General features: G+C 43.4%; 1 protein-coding gene across 1 annotated transcript; it reads left to right on the forward strand.

The window, feature by feature from the left end:
* Window positions 1-17145: 17145 nt before the first annotated feature.
* On the forward strand, window positions 17146-17592 carry LOC141631885 (uncharacterized). Its single transcript, XM_074444499.1, has one exon. It carries the CDS (start codon window positions 17146-17148, stop codon window positions 17590-17592), a length of 447 nt encoding a protein of 148 aa, XP_074300600.1.
* The last annotated feature ends 492 nt before the right edge of the window (window positions 17593-18084 follow it).

Below are 18084 nucleotides of genomic sequence, written 5' to 3' on the forward strand. Positions count from 1 at the left end.
TGCTGTCCATCAGCTATTTCGTGGGGTTTTTAGGGTTTGTATGAGGGGTTTTCTTGGTGGTTAAGCTAAGGTAATATGGGTAGGATACTAGGGTATGATTTAGGGTTAATGGGCACGGGTTTAAGTGGTGTTTGGAGCGGGTTTGAGGCTCGGGTTTGAGCACGCAAAACATGGGATGAGGCCGTGTTATTCGCGGGCTGTTTATGGAGTGTTTGGGACGGGAATTGGATGGGTTAAACAAAGGGTTTGGGGTAGGCTTCAGCTAAGAATCGAACACGGGTCATGGAAGAGGAGGTTGGGCCGAAAGTGCGTCGAAAATCGAGCCCAAATCAAGTAGAAAGCGAGCTCAAAATCGCGTATAAAATCGTTGTAAAAATCGAGTTCTTCAAATACGGTTTATAAACGATATAAATTGATTTTTCAAATCAAATAACTAAAGAATGATTTTTCAAATCAAAAATATATTTTATTTTCAATAAAATAAATTTAAGAAAATAAATTCAAATTAAAACAATAAAATGAATTCACTTTAAAAAAACATTTAATTTAATTATCATTTAAATTAATAAAATAATTCGTCGACAACGCTCATTCTACATCGTAAAACGAGCCCAAATAATGACAATGACAACTAAAGAATACATGTGTCCTATCATCATCGGGTGTTTGTCGGGTTCTCTATAAATTCCAATATCGACGGATACGGGTATCTCTGAGCCCCCACTTTGACCGAGGCTTGGACAAGGCGAAAGTCAAAGTATACCCCAGTCCCTCTCGACCGAGGATTCTCATGGTCGTTTATAGTCCATTGGACTTGCGTATATAAGCTCGCCAGCCATAAGAAGAGATCATACCTGAAACTTCGCTCGGGATTGACTCTTGCTTCTGTTGTGTCAAATTATCGTTGTTGGTCGTCGACCCATAAAGTTGCATATATGATGGATTGAGCCTTATCTTTAGGCGCCTACGTATCCGTTTCTGACGGAATCAAACCCGCCTCGTAGTTCGGCAACTGCTGACGCATGCCCAAAGTTTATCATCTGCTGGCGTTTGTCCAAAATTCATCATCTGCTGGCGCTTGTCTGAAATTCATCATCTGTCGACACTTGCCTAAAGCTTATCATCTGCTGGCAGGTGCCTAAATGGGACGGGACTTTCCGAGGAGGTTGCCGCCGCTTTCATCATTTGCTTTCAGCTACGGAATTCTTCCATTTCTTACTCTTGTAATTGAATTGAATTCTTGGTGAATGTCATCCTTTACATCTTGATAATGGTCTCTGAAGCCAACGGCTTCAGAGCCCCCAGTTTGTGATGGCTCTAAAGTCGAAGGCTTTAGAGCCCCCAGTTGAAGCATATCCTGCTATATTTGAAACGTAGAAAATGTACGAGCAATAATCATCACTTAAGCACATTTGGATCATCGATCTTGAAATTGGATCATTTGAAAGATTGGGTCATCGACCCGAAAATTGAATTTGAAAATTTTGAATAACTGGGCCATCGACCCGAAGTTTGAATTTGACATCACTTGGAATGTTGGGCCATCGGCCCTTCAAAAACTGAATCTTGAATTTTGAATTTCGAAGGATTGGATCATCGACCCATAAAGATTCCACTACTTGGATCATCTATCCACAATTCGCAAAAAGTTTTTTTTGGAATTTGGAAATTTTTTTGAAATCGAACTTTGATAGGTGAGCATGAAATATGACTCAGACACTCTGTATGACTTGTAAACAACGTGGGCGTAGCCCGCTACCGTAAAACAAAAAAAGAAAATAAAACCGTAAGTGTGCACGGGTTTTAATTCAAATATTGACTTGCTGGGGATAGAAAGGTAAATTGGCCAATCCGGCGCACCCAAAATGCGATGACTGAGCAAAAACCCGACGTATCGTGCTAAAGACTGGCGCGAACTGGGGTCAGGCCTAAGATGCACGCGGCCCAGGGCCCACACGGCTAAAAAAACGGTACCCTAGGGGTGTCACCTTAGGTGCTGCCTTTCTCTTAGACTTTCTATATATAAGGAAGAGTTGCGTTGCAAGAAACAAAATTTATTCTGCTTTCCCAAACTGGTGCAAACAAAATAAATTATTATGAATAATCTAGTGAGTGCTATGCGAGCATGGGAGGCAGACTTCACTGTCGGAGAGAGACAAGAGTTAAAGACCGCTCAACTGGCGCAATTACTTCCCTTACGCCAGATCCGCCTTCAACCTGCTTTGTTGGAACACTGCCTTAGCTATTGGGATCCTCGTAACCATGTCTTTGCTTTTCCTGAGGGGGAAATCGCCTTGGAAGAGTTTTACGCTGGGGAGGGTGAGATGCTTTGGCCGTCATTGGCTATACCGAAATTTCATTCGGGATGGCGCGGAATATATCTAGACTGTCTTGGCCTCTCCAGGACGGAGTCTGAGGATATAGTCACTGGTGACGAAGTCAACCTTCTTACTATTCATCGGAAATTTTGCATCTTGCGAAACAGTACTTCACTGCCAGCGTACTGCCGCAGAGCGTTTGGATTGATCATGTTACATCTTTATGTCTTCGAAGATAGGATGAACAAGACAACTTGCGTAGGACAAGCGAAACTTGTGTCTATTGTGTCTCAGATGGAGACGGGACATAATCCTTCCTGGATTATTCTCGCTGAAACTATTAGGGGTTTAGATGCTAAGAAAACGAACCCTGATGTTGAATGGTCGGGATGCTCCCGTCTCTTGCAGGTAACAAAATCTATCCTCTTGATTTCGCTTTCCTTTGTTTTTTTTTATTTTTACCACGAATTCTCGTGTTATCCCCACGACTTACCTATATTTTGCCACGATCTCTGCCACAATTCTGTGTATCTGCCTCGATTTTGCTGTATCCTGCCACGATTTTGCTGTATCCTGCCACGATTTTGCTGTATTCTGCCACGATTTTGCTCCTGTTGTCTCTTTTTCGTTTTTTTTTCTCTTTTCCTTTTTTTTTCCTTCGTTTTCTTTTTTTCGTTTTTTTTCTTGTTTTTTTCACGGTGTCTTTTCCTTGTCGCAGGTGCGGCTTTGTGAGAGATTTTGGCTCTTTGCCCCGCCGCGTGAGCCAAACTCGTACCTCGCCCGTATGCTGACTATGCGTTCTAAGCGGTATGAAGACGAGCATCCAAATGACCTTGCTTATTGGCGAAACAAGATGACAGAAGAAGTAGGTCGCCCCCTTTGCTGGTTTATGCCTTGGCTTCGCCTCAAATATTTTACTATCCTTTCGGAGGATGATAAGACCAGGCGTTTGCAACTACTGGGCTTGGAACGGTCTATTCACATTTACCCCGACTGCGTTCTGCGTCAGATGGGCCGTAGACAAGTAATTCCCAAGTGTGAGGCTGTTCTGGGGCAAGCAAGAGAACTAAACTCCCCTATGTGTGATGATTGGCTCGAAAGGTGGCACCAAAGGCGTCTTTGGTACGTGTCTGCGCGCCCTCAGACTACCTGGGTATCTCCGTCCTACACTAAGTGGCTTAATGAGAAAACTGACTCAGGCAAGGATTTGTGGCGGAAGGATGAGCTTGTCGACATCAAATATTATGACAAAGGCAGAAGCAGTCGCGACTTCTTAGCTAACGATCTTTCGTCTGCATCTGGACCTGAAGCTAAAACCGAGAAAACTTCTAAGACTGACTCATAGGTGACAGGTGTGTGGAAACGGTTGGGTTCAAGAGCACATTCGGGCTCAGCCCTGGAAAGAAGACTAGGCCCTCGCTTGAGTGTAAAAGATAGGCTGGGCCCTCGGGAGGAAATGATGATCCCTCCTAAGAAGCGTGCTAGACAGGACGCGACTAACCCTCCTCCGCAGGAGCCTCGGTCACGTGACTCAAAAGGCAAAGGGAAAAGGAAGATGTAGGAGCCTTCGACTCCAATCTATTATTTAATACTACGACTTATTATTTGTTGCTGGTTTTTTTTTTTGAAGGTTGTAATGGGCATCGCCCGATTTCAAAAAGACTTACTATTTATTAAAATTCCCAGTTTCTGCATAAAATTTCATTTTATTAAAGGAAGGGTCGGTTGTATTCTTATAAAGAGCTGCCTACGTATCTGTTGTCAACATAATCAAACCGAGCTAGTAGTTCCACAAGACAAATGCGCTACAACTATCAGTTTATAACGCACAAAAAGCAGCGAAGCAAAAGTGTCGCGGCTTAGACTCGCTCGCAAGCACTGCAATTCAAAATTTTATTTTACGACATTGAGAATGAGTTCTAAGGATAATATTTCTTCAGTTGATCCAAATTCGTCGGATTCGCGAAGTCGTTTCCATCTAGATCTGTTAGTCTGACTGCGCCTCCCGATAATATTTTCTTTACCAGGTAAGGACCGACCCAGTTCGGCTTGAATTTTCCCCTCGGGTCGATTGGTAGTAAAGCGCGGACAGACTTTAGGACCAAATCCCCATCCTTTATTCCTCGAGGCTTCACCTTCCTATTAAATGCTCTTTCTATCCTTTTCTGATAGAGTTGAACATGGTGTAGCGCATTTAACCGTCGCTGGTCGAGCATGACCAAGGAATCATACCTAGCTGCGACCGGTCGGCCTCCCAGGAACCTAACTTTCTAACGAAATTCTCAAAGAAGGTACCTCTAATTCGACAGGTGAACTCTTCCATCCCATATGTCAAATAGAACGGAGTTGCTCCGGTGGTCGTGCGAATAGACGTCTGTATCCCCATAGTGCGAACGGTATCTTTTACGGCCATTCGCGATAATTGTCGGTCATTTTTCCGAGAATCACGGTGATTGTCTTGTTAGCGGCTTCCACCGTGCCATTTGTTTGAGGTCGATAAGGTGACGACTTGTGGTGTTTGATTTTATACTTTTCAAGTATTACGCCGAGTTTCGACCTGAAGTGAGTTCCATGGTCGCTAATGAACTCATGCGGCACCCCATATCTGCAAATGATTTCATTCTGAATGAACTTTGCTACCTGCTTCGCCTGTAGCACTTTATATGATTTCACTTCTACCCACTTCGTGAAGTAATCTATGGCGACCAGCATGAAATAATGCCCACCTGTTCCAGACGGGTTGACCTTTCTGATAATGTCGATTCCCTATATTGAGAAAGGCCACGGTGATGTCAAAGTATATAACAGTGATGGCGGCACGTGTTATATATTCGCAAATATTTGGCAATTATGGCAATGTCTAACATATTTGCGACAATCTGTCTCCATCGTGGTCCAATAATACCCTAATCTCATGATTTTACGAACTAGCATATGGGCATTCATGTGTGGGCCACACTCCCCGTCATGGACTTCCTCCATGACTCTTTTTGCAGTTGATGAGTCTATGCATCGCAGAAGGATATTTTGCGCGGTCTTCTTGTACAACTGTCCATCATTGGTTCTAATGAACTGAGAGGCTAGCATTCGAATAGCGCGCTTTCCGCGGTTATCCATGTCGGGTGGATACTCTCCCGATTCTTTAAATTTCAGAATAGCTTGATACCAAGGTTCAGCCTCGGTTTCTTCTGTCTCTCCGATTACATTAACGTAAGCAGGTGATGATCTTCGTTCGACACATATTGGCATAGTATCCATATGATCAGGTATGTTGATCAGAGTAGCTAGCTTTGATAGTTCATCAGCAAGCTGGTTTTCATCTCTGGGGAGGTGCACGTATTTGACATCGGCGAACAACTTTTCTAGTTCCTCTATTTTCGCTTGGTACGAAGCCAGGCTATCGCTTCGGGTTTTCCACGTCCCAGCAACTTGATTGATCACTAGTGACGAGTCCCCATGTACTATAAGCTTTTTGATGCCTAACTCGAGAGCACTGTGCAGACCGAGTAGGCATGCTTCGTATTCGGCCGCGTTATTAGTAACATTAAAGTCCAACTTGATCGAAATGGGAACATGTTCACCTTCTGGTGAAATGAGTAGAACTCCTATCCCGTATCCCCTGCAGTTCGATGCTCCGTCGAAATAGAGGTCCCACGTATCGTTGTCTATATGAACGATATCTTCGTCGGGAAATGACCACGTATCTATAACCTTAGTTTCTTCTATCGGGTTATCCGCCAGGAAGTCTGTGACCTCCCTTCCCTTTATCACTTTTAGCGGTACGTATTTTAGATCAAACTCGGAAAGCATTAAAGTCCATCTCGACACCCTGCCATTTAGAACTGGTTTTTCAAACAAGTATTTGATTGGGTCCATCTTCGAGTGGATGCAGACACTATGACTAATCATGTAGTGTCATAACTTCTTTGTCGCCCACATTAAAGCCAAGCATGTCTTCTCGAGCTGAGTATACTTGATTTCATACTCCAAGAACTTTTTACTAATGTAGTAAATTGCTCTTTCCTCTTTATCAACTATCTGTGCCAGCATCGCCCCCATTGCAGTATCTGTAACTGTAAGATACAACAAAAGCGGTGATCTAGCCGTTGGCGGGCTGAGCACGGGAGGGGAAGATAGTATTTCTTTGATTTTGTTGAACGCAGCTTGACAGTGATCATCCCATATGACGTGTTCCCCGACTTTCAACTTCTTAAAAATTGGTTCGCATATCATAGTTAGCCTTGCCACGAACCGGCTACTGGATTCTTCCAAGGAAACTCCGAATTTCCTTCTCGGTTCTCGGGTGAGGCATTTCCATTATGGCCTTGATTTTTGATGGGTCCACCTCAATGCCACGGTGGCTAACGATGTGACCCAACAGTTTGCCGGATGTGACTCCGAATGCGCACTTTTGTGGATTCAACCTCAGGTTATACTTGCGCAATCGTTCAAAGAATTTGCGTAGTGTACCAAGGTGGCCATCACGCTCTTTTGACTTGACAATCATGTCGTCGACATAAACCTCGACTTCCTTATGCATCATATCATGTAACAACGTTGTCGCGGTCCTCTGGTATGTAGCCTCTGCGTTTATCAACCCAAAAGGCATTACTGTGTAGCAGTAGGTTCCCCATTGCATTCTGAGCGCAGTCTTATGCATGTCTTCTTTCGCCATCTTGATCTGATTATAACCGGCGTATCCATCCATAAAGGATAGTAACGCGTGATTTACCGTGTTGTCAACCAAGATGTCGATGTGAGGTAATGGGAAATCGTCCTTCGGACTTGCCTTGTTTAAATCCCGGAAGTCGACACAAACCCGAACTTTACCATCTTTCTTTGGCACTGGTACGACGTTAGCCACCCAGCATGATGAGTATTCTGACACCTTGATAAACCCAGCTTTGAGTTGCTTGTCGATTTCTTCCTTGACTTTCAAAGACCAATCTGTGTGCATTTTGCGTAGCTTCTGCTTGACTAGCTTATATCCCGGCTTGATTGGGATCCTGTGCTCCGCAATTTCTCTGTCAATGCCTGGCATGTCTTTGTAGGACCACGCAAAAACATCTTTGAACTCATGCAACAAACCAATGAACCCTTGTCTCTCGGTGGGACTTAAAGTAGTTCCTATGTTAAGCTCCTGCAGTTCTAAGGTTGTACCTACATTGATAGTTTCGGTATCTTCGATGACCGAAGTTTTCTGTTCGTACTCCTACAACCCTTTTATCAACTGTAGAGGTGGTTCTATTTCTTCTTCTTCTTCGACCAACTGTTCGTCCTCGACCTCAGTCTCAATGTCATTATTAAAACAATCATTTTCAAAGTTCGAATTGCAATGTAAGTGAGACAAGTCGTAAGGAAACTGGTTCATATTATTATTGATTTGAAATTGCGCGAAATGCGCTAACATTTGAGTCAACTGGTCGGAGCTCAGTGGCGAGATAGGGGTATTCGGGATAGGCCCCGGAATACCACTGCTAGGAAAGGGTGCATAGGAAGGGAAAGCTAGGGGAGGGGTATTTTCAACACCTGACTCCTTAGACTCAATCTTAGGACCTCTCTCAGACTCAGACTCAGGCTCAGTATTAGAACTTCATCTGGCTTGAACACCTCTCCTTCTCCCGTTGTCAACTTGAAAAGGAGTCCCTTGTTATCAGTCCACTTGATCGTTTTCCGCCATCCCGTGCCAGTCCTAAGAGGATCTACATCGGTGATGAGGGTAGATGGGTCGAACCGTTCGCTTCTCAGGATCATACTTACCAAATCTTCGTTTGGTATCGGTGATTTCTTCTCTTCACCGAAAAGAAGACCCATGGCTTTCTCGTCGCTTATTGGAGCTGGTTTAGTCCCTACTGGCATCACGGTTAGAATATCTTCAGGGATGTAGTATCAATCTTGGAATACTTCGATTCTCGGGACCATAAAGTTTTTCTTTGGGTTAAATATAGGTTCGGGGAAGTCCATGCAGGGAAGTTCTTCCCCAGCTCTCACGAAGTGACCGTTTAGGGTTAGGTGATACGGTCCCATTTTAATATCTCGATCTTCGATCGATCTTCCCCTTTTTTCCAGCAGATCTTTCCCAGTGGGCTCATATCCAAGCCCTAAAGTTACTCCTTTGGCTACTGGTGGTTTCAACTTGAATGTACCCTCCTTTCTAGGATATAAAGAGAAACCGAAGTACTTCCCAGTCTTGAGAATCACTTCGCAGGCATGACTTCCCGTGTATAGATCCATATTCTCGCCGGGTTCAAATTCTCGATCATGTTGACGATCTCGAAACCACATGCGTCATTGGCAGCTTCGATCCTTACTTCAGAAGTAATGTCCCCTCCTGTTACCGTAATTGGCGTAGCGTCAATGGTGACGGTTTTGCCATTGAGTGGGACTTTGATTTTTCGATGCAACGTTGATGTTACGACCCTCGTAGCATGGATCCAAGGCCTTCCCAACAATAAGTTGAAGGATGAGCATATGTCAATTACTTGGCAACTTATTTTCTTTTCCACTTGCCCGGTCTGTACTACCAGATCGACGAGTCCACTTACTCGACGCACAGTGCCATCGAATGCCCGAACTGTCTGTGTAGTGGGAACGAAGTCACTCTTCTCAAGGCCCAGAATATGCGCTGTTTTCAAAGGGAGTACATTGACAGCCGATCCGTTTTCAACCAAGGTCATAGGGATATGCTTGTTGAGACACACGGTAGCAACATAGAGGGCCAGGTTATGTCGGGGCCCGAACGGTGGTAGATCTTCGTCGGAAAATGTCACGGCGTTGGTAATCTGTGGCCGATTCTGGGCGATGTGAGTGACCATGTCAGCAGGAGTAGTATTTGACGACACGGACATGTTCATCAAAGCTTGCAACAAAGCTTGACGATGTTCGAAAGAGCTCAAGATAAGTTGCCAGATAGACACGTCGGCCTTAGTCTTTTGGAGTTGCTTGATGAGAGAAGCCTCGGAGGTCGACCCTTCACCAAGAACTTCGACCACTGCCGGCTCTTTGAGAGGTGTCTTGCTCGGGATATCCTTAGCTTTCTCCACACAATACGGGCGCCCTGATCTAGTCAGATGGTTTGACTCTAGGGCATCTTGCCTCACCTTTAAGATTTCTTCTTGGGTGTGAGGAATTGTCGCACCTTTGACGAGGTAAACATCATCTTCATCATCAGCCCAAACGCCATTAACTTCATTCCCGCTTCAGAGTATGTAAGGAGTACAATCGACAACAAAATCCCCGAACGTAATCTCATTTCTCGAGCTTGGTAGGAACTTGGAGCAATCCACGAATATTCTTCCAATGAAAACCCCTCTTAGATGACATGGGCGAATCAAATGAGAGTAATCAACACTATCTTTGGTAGAGACAAAGTTAGTGTGGTCCCCAAAGGGTTTGGTGACGTTATTGGGTTTTATGGCCGGGATTGGGAGCGTGCCGTTCTCAATCATGTCTTGAATTTCGTGCTTTAGTCTAAAGCACCTTTCAGTATCGTGTCCCTTCCCTTGATGAAAGGCACAGTAGGCATTCAGTTTGTACCATTTGCCTTGTTGTTCAGCAGGTGGATTCGGAGTTGGACCGATGGGCTTCAGCTTTCCCTGGGCCATGAGCCTTTGGAGAGCATATGCGTAAGTGCACCCGATATCGGTGAATACCCTCGGAGCTTGGCGCGAAGGCCTTTTTGACTGTCCATCTAAGAGATTGACAATTTCAACAAAGTGGGACGTTGCTGGTGCTTTTGCTTTAGATGACGAGGCCCATTGGTATCCTTCTGGCTTCTCAGCTTCTACCATTCGGACGTCATCTTCTACCTTTATCCCGATTCTTATCAATTCTTTGAAAGAACCAAAATTCTGGTATTTCAGAGCATTACGGTAAACAGGTCGTAGATTCTTTACGAACTTATCTACCATTTCAACTTCATCGGGCTTCTTGGCTAGTTTCACGCTTTGGTAGCGCCATCTTGCAAGGAATTCAATAAAGCCTTCTTTTTCTTTCTGTGTCATCACCTCCAATGTTCTTATGTTGGTTTGAATCTTGACATTGTCGGATAGTGCTTACGAACTCCACCGTAATATCTTCGAAAGTGGGGAAGTTCTTAAGGTCCAGTTGTAGAACCACGCCTTTGGGTGTTCATCCGGAGATTGGGCGAAAATTTGAGAGAGCATGTCGGCGGTACTCCTTCGATGCTAAGTACCCCTTATAGGCCTTAACATGGTGGATGGATCTTCTCGTGCCCTTAAACTTTGGGAAATCAGTGAGTACCATGTTTGTGGGCAACTTATCCTAAACCGGGGCATAGGCCCTAGCATTTTCGTAGTGGATGTTCTTCCCCAGGAGAGCTTCGACGGTCTTCAATGAATTTGAACCGTTTCTCCGGATCGGTCGAGGGGGGTAGATGAAGAGGAATCTTCACCCAAAGATAGATTCGATTGCATCCATTCCGGTCATCATGAGGTTCACGGCCTCGGTGAGTTTGTTAACAAAGATCTTCCATTGCTTGACGTCGGGTTTTTGGCGGCCTTTCTACAAGAAAACCCCGAACCGAGTCAATATTTAAAAGTAAGAGCCCCTGCACACTTAAGGACACGACACCAACTTAACTCAAGTCATGACTCGACTTAAGACTGATTAACCAAAAGGTTCGACTCACGGTTGGATTTAGACCTCGATTCATTTCAGACTCGACAAGACGACATGACTCAAGTTGTCATAGCTCGATTCTAAACTGGACTCGGTGTGACTAAACCCGTGATTGGACTAACATAGCCCATAGGTTTAAGTGAAATGCCCTAAATGGCCTAGCTTGGACGTTTCTGTGGACTATCCTAGACCAATTGGTCGACCCGCATGACTCGAAGCCCAAGAGGTGAGCTTGGGTGACCCAACAAGGTCGTGTTCTAGACTCTCGGGGCAAAACACGCCTAGCTTAACATGGCCAGGACCCGGACACAACTCGACGCATTTCATGCTTGGTTAAGGTTCGAGAAATATTTTGGATTGAATTTGGAAAAAAAACGAATAATCGATTTGAAAATGAGATTTAAAATGGGCAGCATGCCGGCTATAAAAGCTTATTTTAGGCCGAAAAATCTAGTCCTACTTGGGCAGCATTCCGCGTTTTTAAAACCATGCTATTTTGAAAGTAAGTTGTTCAAAAGTTCGGTTTTGAAATCGATACGGAAAATTTGAAAAGACTCGAGAAATTCATTTCGCACATTGTCATTCTCTTGTTATAAGGATGTATGCTCCTAGACATCTCTAAGTCTCGGCAAGTCTTCTACAAGAAGGTCTATACCCTCCATCCTTTTTGGGTCTTATAGAGCAAGGGCCTTTAGGTAGAGTACCTAGAAGAGCATCCCTACCATCAAGAACCACGACGACGCGGAGCGGAAGCAAGCAATGTGCCAGTTCCGGGCATAGTGGGACGTCGCCCCCCACGCGTCACAAAGAAGCGCTGGGACGGCCCGGGAAGATCCTTAAGGGTTTATGTATGAATCGTAGCACTACGAGTAATGTTTTACTTTCCAATACTTTCTTTTCAAGTTTCACCTCGAAGGAAAAGACCCTAGAAACAAAGTGTAACTAGTCCTCTTTTCCCCAGTGGAGTCGCCAAACTGTGGACAACGCCCACGGGAACTGCGTCCGCGGGATCCACACTAGGCATAATCGACTCGAGGTTCTTTCGAATCGAATTAAGACAAATTAGAGTCGCCACCAAGTTTTTTGGGAACTTGGAACCGTTCAAGTCAACTTTACACCTTTCGTCGAAAAGCATAAAGCCAAACGACTACGAGTGATTAAAGATAAAGACTTGTACCCTATATCACTCGATTTGAATGACTCTCGTAATCCAATGGTATTTAGACGGATCCACAAACCATAGATCTTGAGTAAGGGGTGAGGGTATGTGTTAGGAAGCCCATAAGGACACCTAACCCCGCCCGTCAATAACGGCCTCTACTAAGTCAAGTATCGGATTTCAAACAAGGTCGTAGCTACTGCGATATATGATATGCAAACATCGTTTTAAAACCCTAACATGTGAAGTTTCTATGTCGATTTAGATGCAACTAAACTAACTTTGTCAAAGTTGTAATTTAGCATGTGGGTTGATTGATCTAACAACATACAAAGCAAACAAGGCTTAAGGGGAATGGGGGAGCCGTTGGGATCTACCCTATTACAACCCAGACATTTCATGCCGACACAACGAGAATTTAGAGATACAACTCGATCTAAATACAATTTCTATATACGACACCATACACGACACATGGCCATTCGGCCTAGGAAAATGTGCACAAAGGGGTGACCCACGGTTTACATAACTCACGGCCTTGGGTCACTCCTCGTAATGTGTGCTTTCGCTTAATCTTATCGAATTAGACATTGGGTCACACACCAAAGCATGCATTAGCATAAATCGGGCCATGTTGCTTTAAACAACATGCGATTTACTACGCTCTTACATGAATTGGAGCACAACTATCTAACCAAATAAGACTAAGGTTTTTATAAATCGATTGACTCGACCCAAAAGAAAACTAATTACAAGTGAATTACAAGAGACGACTCGATAAGCAAAAGGTAATTACAAAATACAAAACAACGATGAATAAACGATATAAAGATGAAGCAAGAATGACAAAAGGCACGGCCAAGCACACGGCCCCAGACACGGCCACCCTAGTTCCTAGGTTAGGTTCATTAGGTTAGATAGATTTGCAAAGCGATATAGGATATACATTAGAAATTGATGATAAAAGAGGTCAAAAGGCTTCGTCTAAAACCGAGTGTTCTACACGGCCTAAAAGGGTCGAATTAGGTCAAGTTCGCTAATTAAGTTAACTTGTCGAGTGTTAATAAGAAGGTGCTAATTACGCACTCTTATACTAGCGAGAAATTAGGTGAAAAGAGAGATGCATTCAATTAGGTTATAGAATTGTTGGTCAATTTTAATGCTTGTGTCGAAGCACCCTAACATGTCTAATAAGGTTATTTAATCGATCTAAAGTCGTCTAAATGAATCACATGTTAACAAACAGGGGTCGAACTAACAAGCAACGGGTCCTAGCGTAGGTCGAATTGACCGAAACAAACAAGGGGTCAAAAGCGAGGAACGAAATTAGGATTCGTTTTATTAATACCCTACCTTGAACATGAGGATATGTAAATGAGATGGGGGATACGACCGACCGATGTGGCGGATTTCTTTCCCATCTCAAGTCAACGAGGGTGTTCGTGGTGGTACTTTAACTCATACTCGGACTAAACTAGTTTCATAGTTAACGATATCAAACGACAAACAAAACGACAAACAACGTAAAACGAACAATAAAAAACAAACATAAAAGAACGAAATAAAAAGGAGAAGAGGAGGATTTGATGCACCCTCAACCTATATGTATCGTTGACACCGTCTTGGGTCGTAATCGATCGTAGATTTTATCTCGAGAGGCCATCGTCGACGAAGGAACAAAGCAACAACACGTTTTTTTGTAAATTTGGACAGCAACTTTCAAACTGCAATTTCTCACTCGTTTCACAGTGAAAATTAGATTTAAAAGATGTTTTGAAAACTAGAAAGAGAGGATAACAAATATCTTAAAACAAACTACGCTCGTTCTGAGTTATTGGGCACGAAAAACGAGCACAAACAGAACAGGACAGACAGGAAAGCCGCGAAAACAGAGTGTATGACACTCTGTTTTTCGAGGGGATTCGTGTACTCTCAAAGTCAATTTTGCTCTTGAATATTTGTCTAAGATGTAGATGGATGTTATATGGTTAACTAGGAATAAAAAACTCGAATTTTAATGGAGATTTGAAGGGAGAATGAATGGTATTTCGAGAGAGACACAAACTGTTTCTCAGTTTGGATGTCTCGGTTTTGTAGAGAGTTTTGAGAGGCAATTAGGGATTGTTTTTGGATATTAATGCTGGTGAGTGACGGTAGTATGTATGGAGAACTTAGAGGAATGAATGTATGGTGGAGAGGAGATATTTATAGGGAGCTAAAGTAGGGTTTAAGAGAGCAACAAGCAGTCGGGCTCGGTTTGCATAGCTGCTGTCCATCAGCTATTTCGTGGGGTTTTTAGGGTTTGTATGAGGGGTTTTCTTGGTGGTTAAGCTAAGTTAATATTGTTAGGATACTAGGGTATGGTTTAGGGTTAATGGGCACGGGTTTAAGTGGTGTTTGGAGTGGGTTTGAGGCTCGGGTTTGAGCACGCAAAACAGGGGATGAGGCCGTGTTATTCGCGGGCTGTTTATGGAGTGTTTGGGATGGGAATTGGATGGGTTAAACAAAGGGTTTGGGGTAGGCTTCAGCTAAGAATCGAACACGGGTCATGGGAGAGGAGGTTGGGCCGAAAGTGCGTCGAAAATCGAGCCCAAATCAAGTAGAAAGCGAGCTCAAAATCGCGTATAAAATCGTTGTAAAAATCGAGTTCTTCAAATACGGTTTATAAACGATATAAATTGATTTTTCAAATCAAATAACTAAAGAATGATTTTTCAAATCAAAAATATATTTTATTTTCAATAAAATAAATTTAAGAAAATAAATTCAAATTAAAACAATAAAATGAATTCACTTTAAAAAAAACATTTAATTTAAATATCATTTAAATTAATAAAATACTTAAATCGACAACGCTCATTCTACATCGTAAAACGAGCCCAAATAATGACAATGACAACTAAAGAATACATGTGTCCTATCATCATCGGGTGTTTGTCGGGTTCTCTATAAATTCCAATATCGACGGATACGGGTATCTACAGGGTGACGGTGGAGCTTTAATTCCCACTCGGATTCAAACCGAGTGGAGAGTTTGCATCGATTATTGCCGCCTTAATGCCGTGACATTTAAAGATCATTTTCCCTTACCCTTTCTAGATCAAATGCTAGAGAGGTTAGGGGGAAAAGAATTCTATTTTTTTTTGGACGGGTACTCCGGGTACTTTCAAATCCCCATACACCCGGAGGATCAATCCAAAACAACATTTACTTGCCCTTTTGGTACTTATGCTTACCGCCGCATGCCCTTTGGATTGTGCAATGGCCCCGGCACATTCCAACGGTGCATGATGAGCATATTTTCGGACTATGTGGAGCGTATCTTAGAAGTCTTCATGGATGACTTAACCATCCATGGGGACTCATTTGACTCGTGTCTAGACCACCTCGCTATGGTCCTATCACGGTGAATAGACTCTCACCTCATTTTAAATTCTAAAAAGTGTCACTTAATGGTGAGTAGCGGGATCGTGTTAGGACATATAGTGTCGTGAAGAGGGATTGAGGTGGATACGGCTAAGGTGGATGTTTAAAACCTTGCCGTATCCATCTAATACTCGAGACGTGAGGTCGTTCTTGGGACACGCGGGCTTTTACCGAAGATTTATTATAGACTTTTCCAAGATTTCTTACCCCTTGTGCAAGCTTTTGCACAAGGATATGGAGTTTGTTTTTGATGATACTTGTAGGGTGGCATTCAATTCTTTGAAAGAGAGGCTTGTGACGGCCCCAATAATTCAAGCTCTAAAATGGGACATTCCCTTTGAAATCATGACCGATGCTAGTGATTATGCCCTTGGCGCGGTTTTAGGCCAAAGGGAGAGGAAGGTAGCCCATGTGATTCAATATGTTTCTTCGCTATTAAATGATGCTCAACGAAACTACACCACCACGGAGAAGGAATTCTTGGCGGTGGTGTATGCCATTGAAAAATTTTGGGCTTATCTCTTGAGTGCTAAGGTCATTATTTATACCGATCACAAATCCATAAGGCAACTCGTGGACAAGAAGGACAACAAGGCAAGGTTAATGAGGTGGGTTCTTTTATTGAGCGAGTTTGATATCGAAATTAAAGATAAGCAAGGGAGTGCCAATGTGGTAGCCGACCATTTAAGTAGGCTTCACATTAATAAGGATCTAGTGAAGACCATGGGAGTAGTGGATGGTAGCTTACCACATGAATCTTTATATGCTATGAAAGTCGTTGAGCCGTGGTATGCTAACCTTGTCAACTACATGGTGACTAGGAAATTTCCCACATCCTTATCTTCTAGCCAACGCCACAAGTTGAGGAGTATTTCCCGCTACTTCATATGGGATGACCCCTACTTGTGGAAAATGTGCCAAGACAATATTATCCGTCGTTGCATTCCGGATGTGGAAATTCCCTCAATCCTCCAACATTGCCATAAGTACGCTTGTGGGGGGCACTTTGGTCCTCAAAGGACCGCCCAGAAGATCTTGGAATGTGGTTTCTATTGGCCTAGTATTTTGCAGGATGCCCAAGCTTATGTGAAAACTTGTGATCGGTGTCAAAGATGTGGAAACATTTCTCGAGGGCAAGAGATGCCCCAACAACCAATACTTTTTTGTGAAGTATTTGATGTTTGGGGGATCGACTTCATGGGTCCCTTTCCGAATTCAAGCGGGTTCCTTTACATCATGCTTGTCGTTGACTATGTTTCAAAGTGGGTGGAGGCGATCCCCATAAGATTTGATGATGCCAAGACCGTGTCTAGCTTCATTCAAAGCTATATCTTCTCAAGATTTGGTTACCCTAAGGCTATAATAAGTGATCGGGGCACGCATTTTTGCAATCGGGTTATTCAAGGATTATTGAAGAAATATAGAGTACTCCATAAGGTCTCCACCGTTTACCACCCTCAAACCAACGGGCAAGCAGAAGTATCTAATCGTGAAATCGAAGGAATGCTTGAGAAGACGGTGAACCCGGACTAGAAGGATTGGAGCAAACGGTTGGACGATGCATTATGGGAGTACCGCACGACCTATAAGACTCCTATTGGCATGTCTCCATATCTTCTAGTATATGGGAAAACATGCCACCTACCGGTGGAAGTTGAACATAAAGCTTATTGGGCCATCAAATCTTTTAATCAAAGTGTAGATGAAGCGGGGTTGCATCGAAAGTTGCAAATTCAAGAGATGGAGGAACTCCGGTTGGATTCCTATGACAATGCCGCAATCTACAAGGAAAAAGCGAGAGTGTGGCATGACAAGATGATAGTGCGGAGGAGTTTCAAGGAAGGAGACAAGGTTCTTGTATTTCAAAATCGGTTTAAGCTTTTTCCGGGAAAGTTGAGGTCCCGGTGGTTCGGCCCCTATATTGTGAAGAAAGTGCATCCACATGGAGCGGTAGATGTGGAGAATCCCAACTCGGGAAAGTTGATCAAGGTGAATGGGCAACGAATCAAAGTTTATCATGAAGGAATGCAAGACCTTGGGGGAGAATAATTTCAATTGGAGGACCCCGGCTATGAAGATTAACCTTCAAGAAGCATTATGTCGAGCCATCGACATAAACAACGGCAAAATTTGTAAATATTCTATCCCAATTTAATTGTTTTCTTAGTGTAGTTCATTTCCGTATTTTATTTCATTGCATGTTAATTCCGTTTTCAATAATTTAATTTTCATTGAAATTCAAGAGGCACTTGAGGTTTGTTAATGGTGTAGTGATTTGCACAACCCTCTTGAAAGGCGTGCCCAAGAGGAGACGAGAGCCGAGTTTACCTTACATATTCATATGAAGAAGCCAAGGAAAGGGAACAAGGGAAAAAGAGCAAAAATTGGCTAAGTATGAAAATTGGGAATTAAAGGAATTGGGAGGAAATTTGCGAGCTGGAGCGCAGCCTGCGCAAAGGAGCAGCGCAGCTGCGCCCGATTGCGCAGGCAAGAACACAAATTGCGCAGCCTGCGCATGTCTGCTATTTCGTCTTCTTAATC

The sequence above is a fragment of the Silene latifolia genome, chromosome Y, assembly GCF_048544455.1.
Source record: "Silene latifolia isolate original U9 population chromosome Y, ASM4854445v1, whole genome shotgun sequence".
NCBI classification, from domain to species: Eukaryota; Viridiplantae; Streptophyta; class Magnoliopsida; order Caryophyllales; family Caryophyllaceae; genus Silene; species Silene latifolia.

What these genes read in the sequence shown, in the direction of transcription:
- LOC141631885 (XM_074444499.1), top strand. Translation starts at nt 17,146, where the DNA reads ATGTCTCCATATCTTCTAGTATATGGGAAAACATGCCACCTACCGGTG.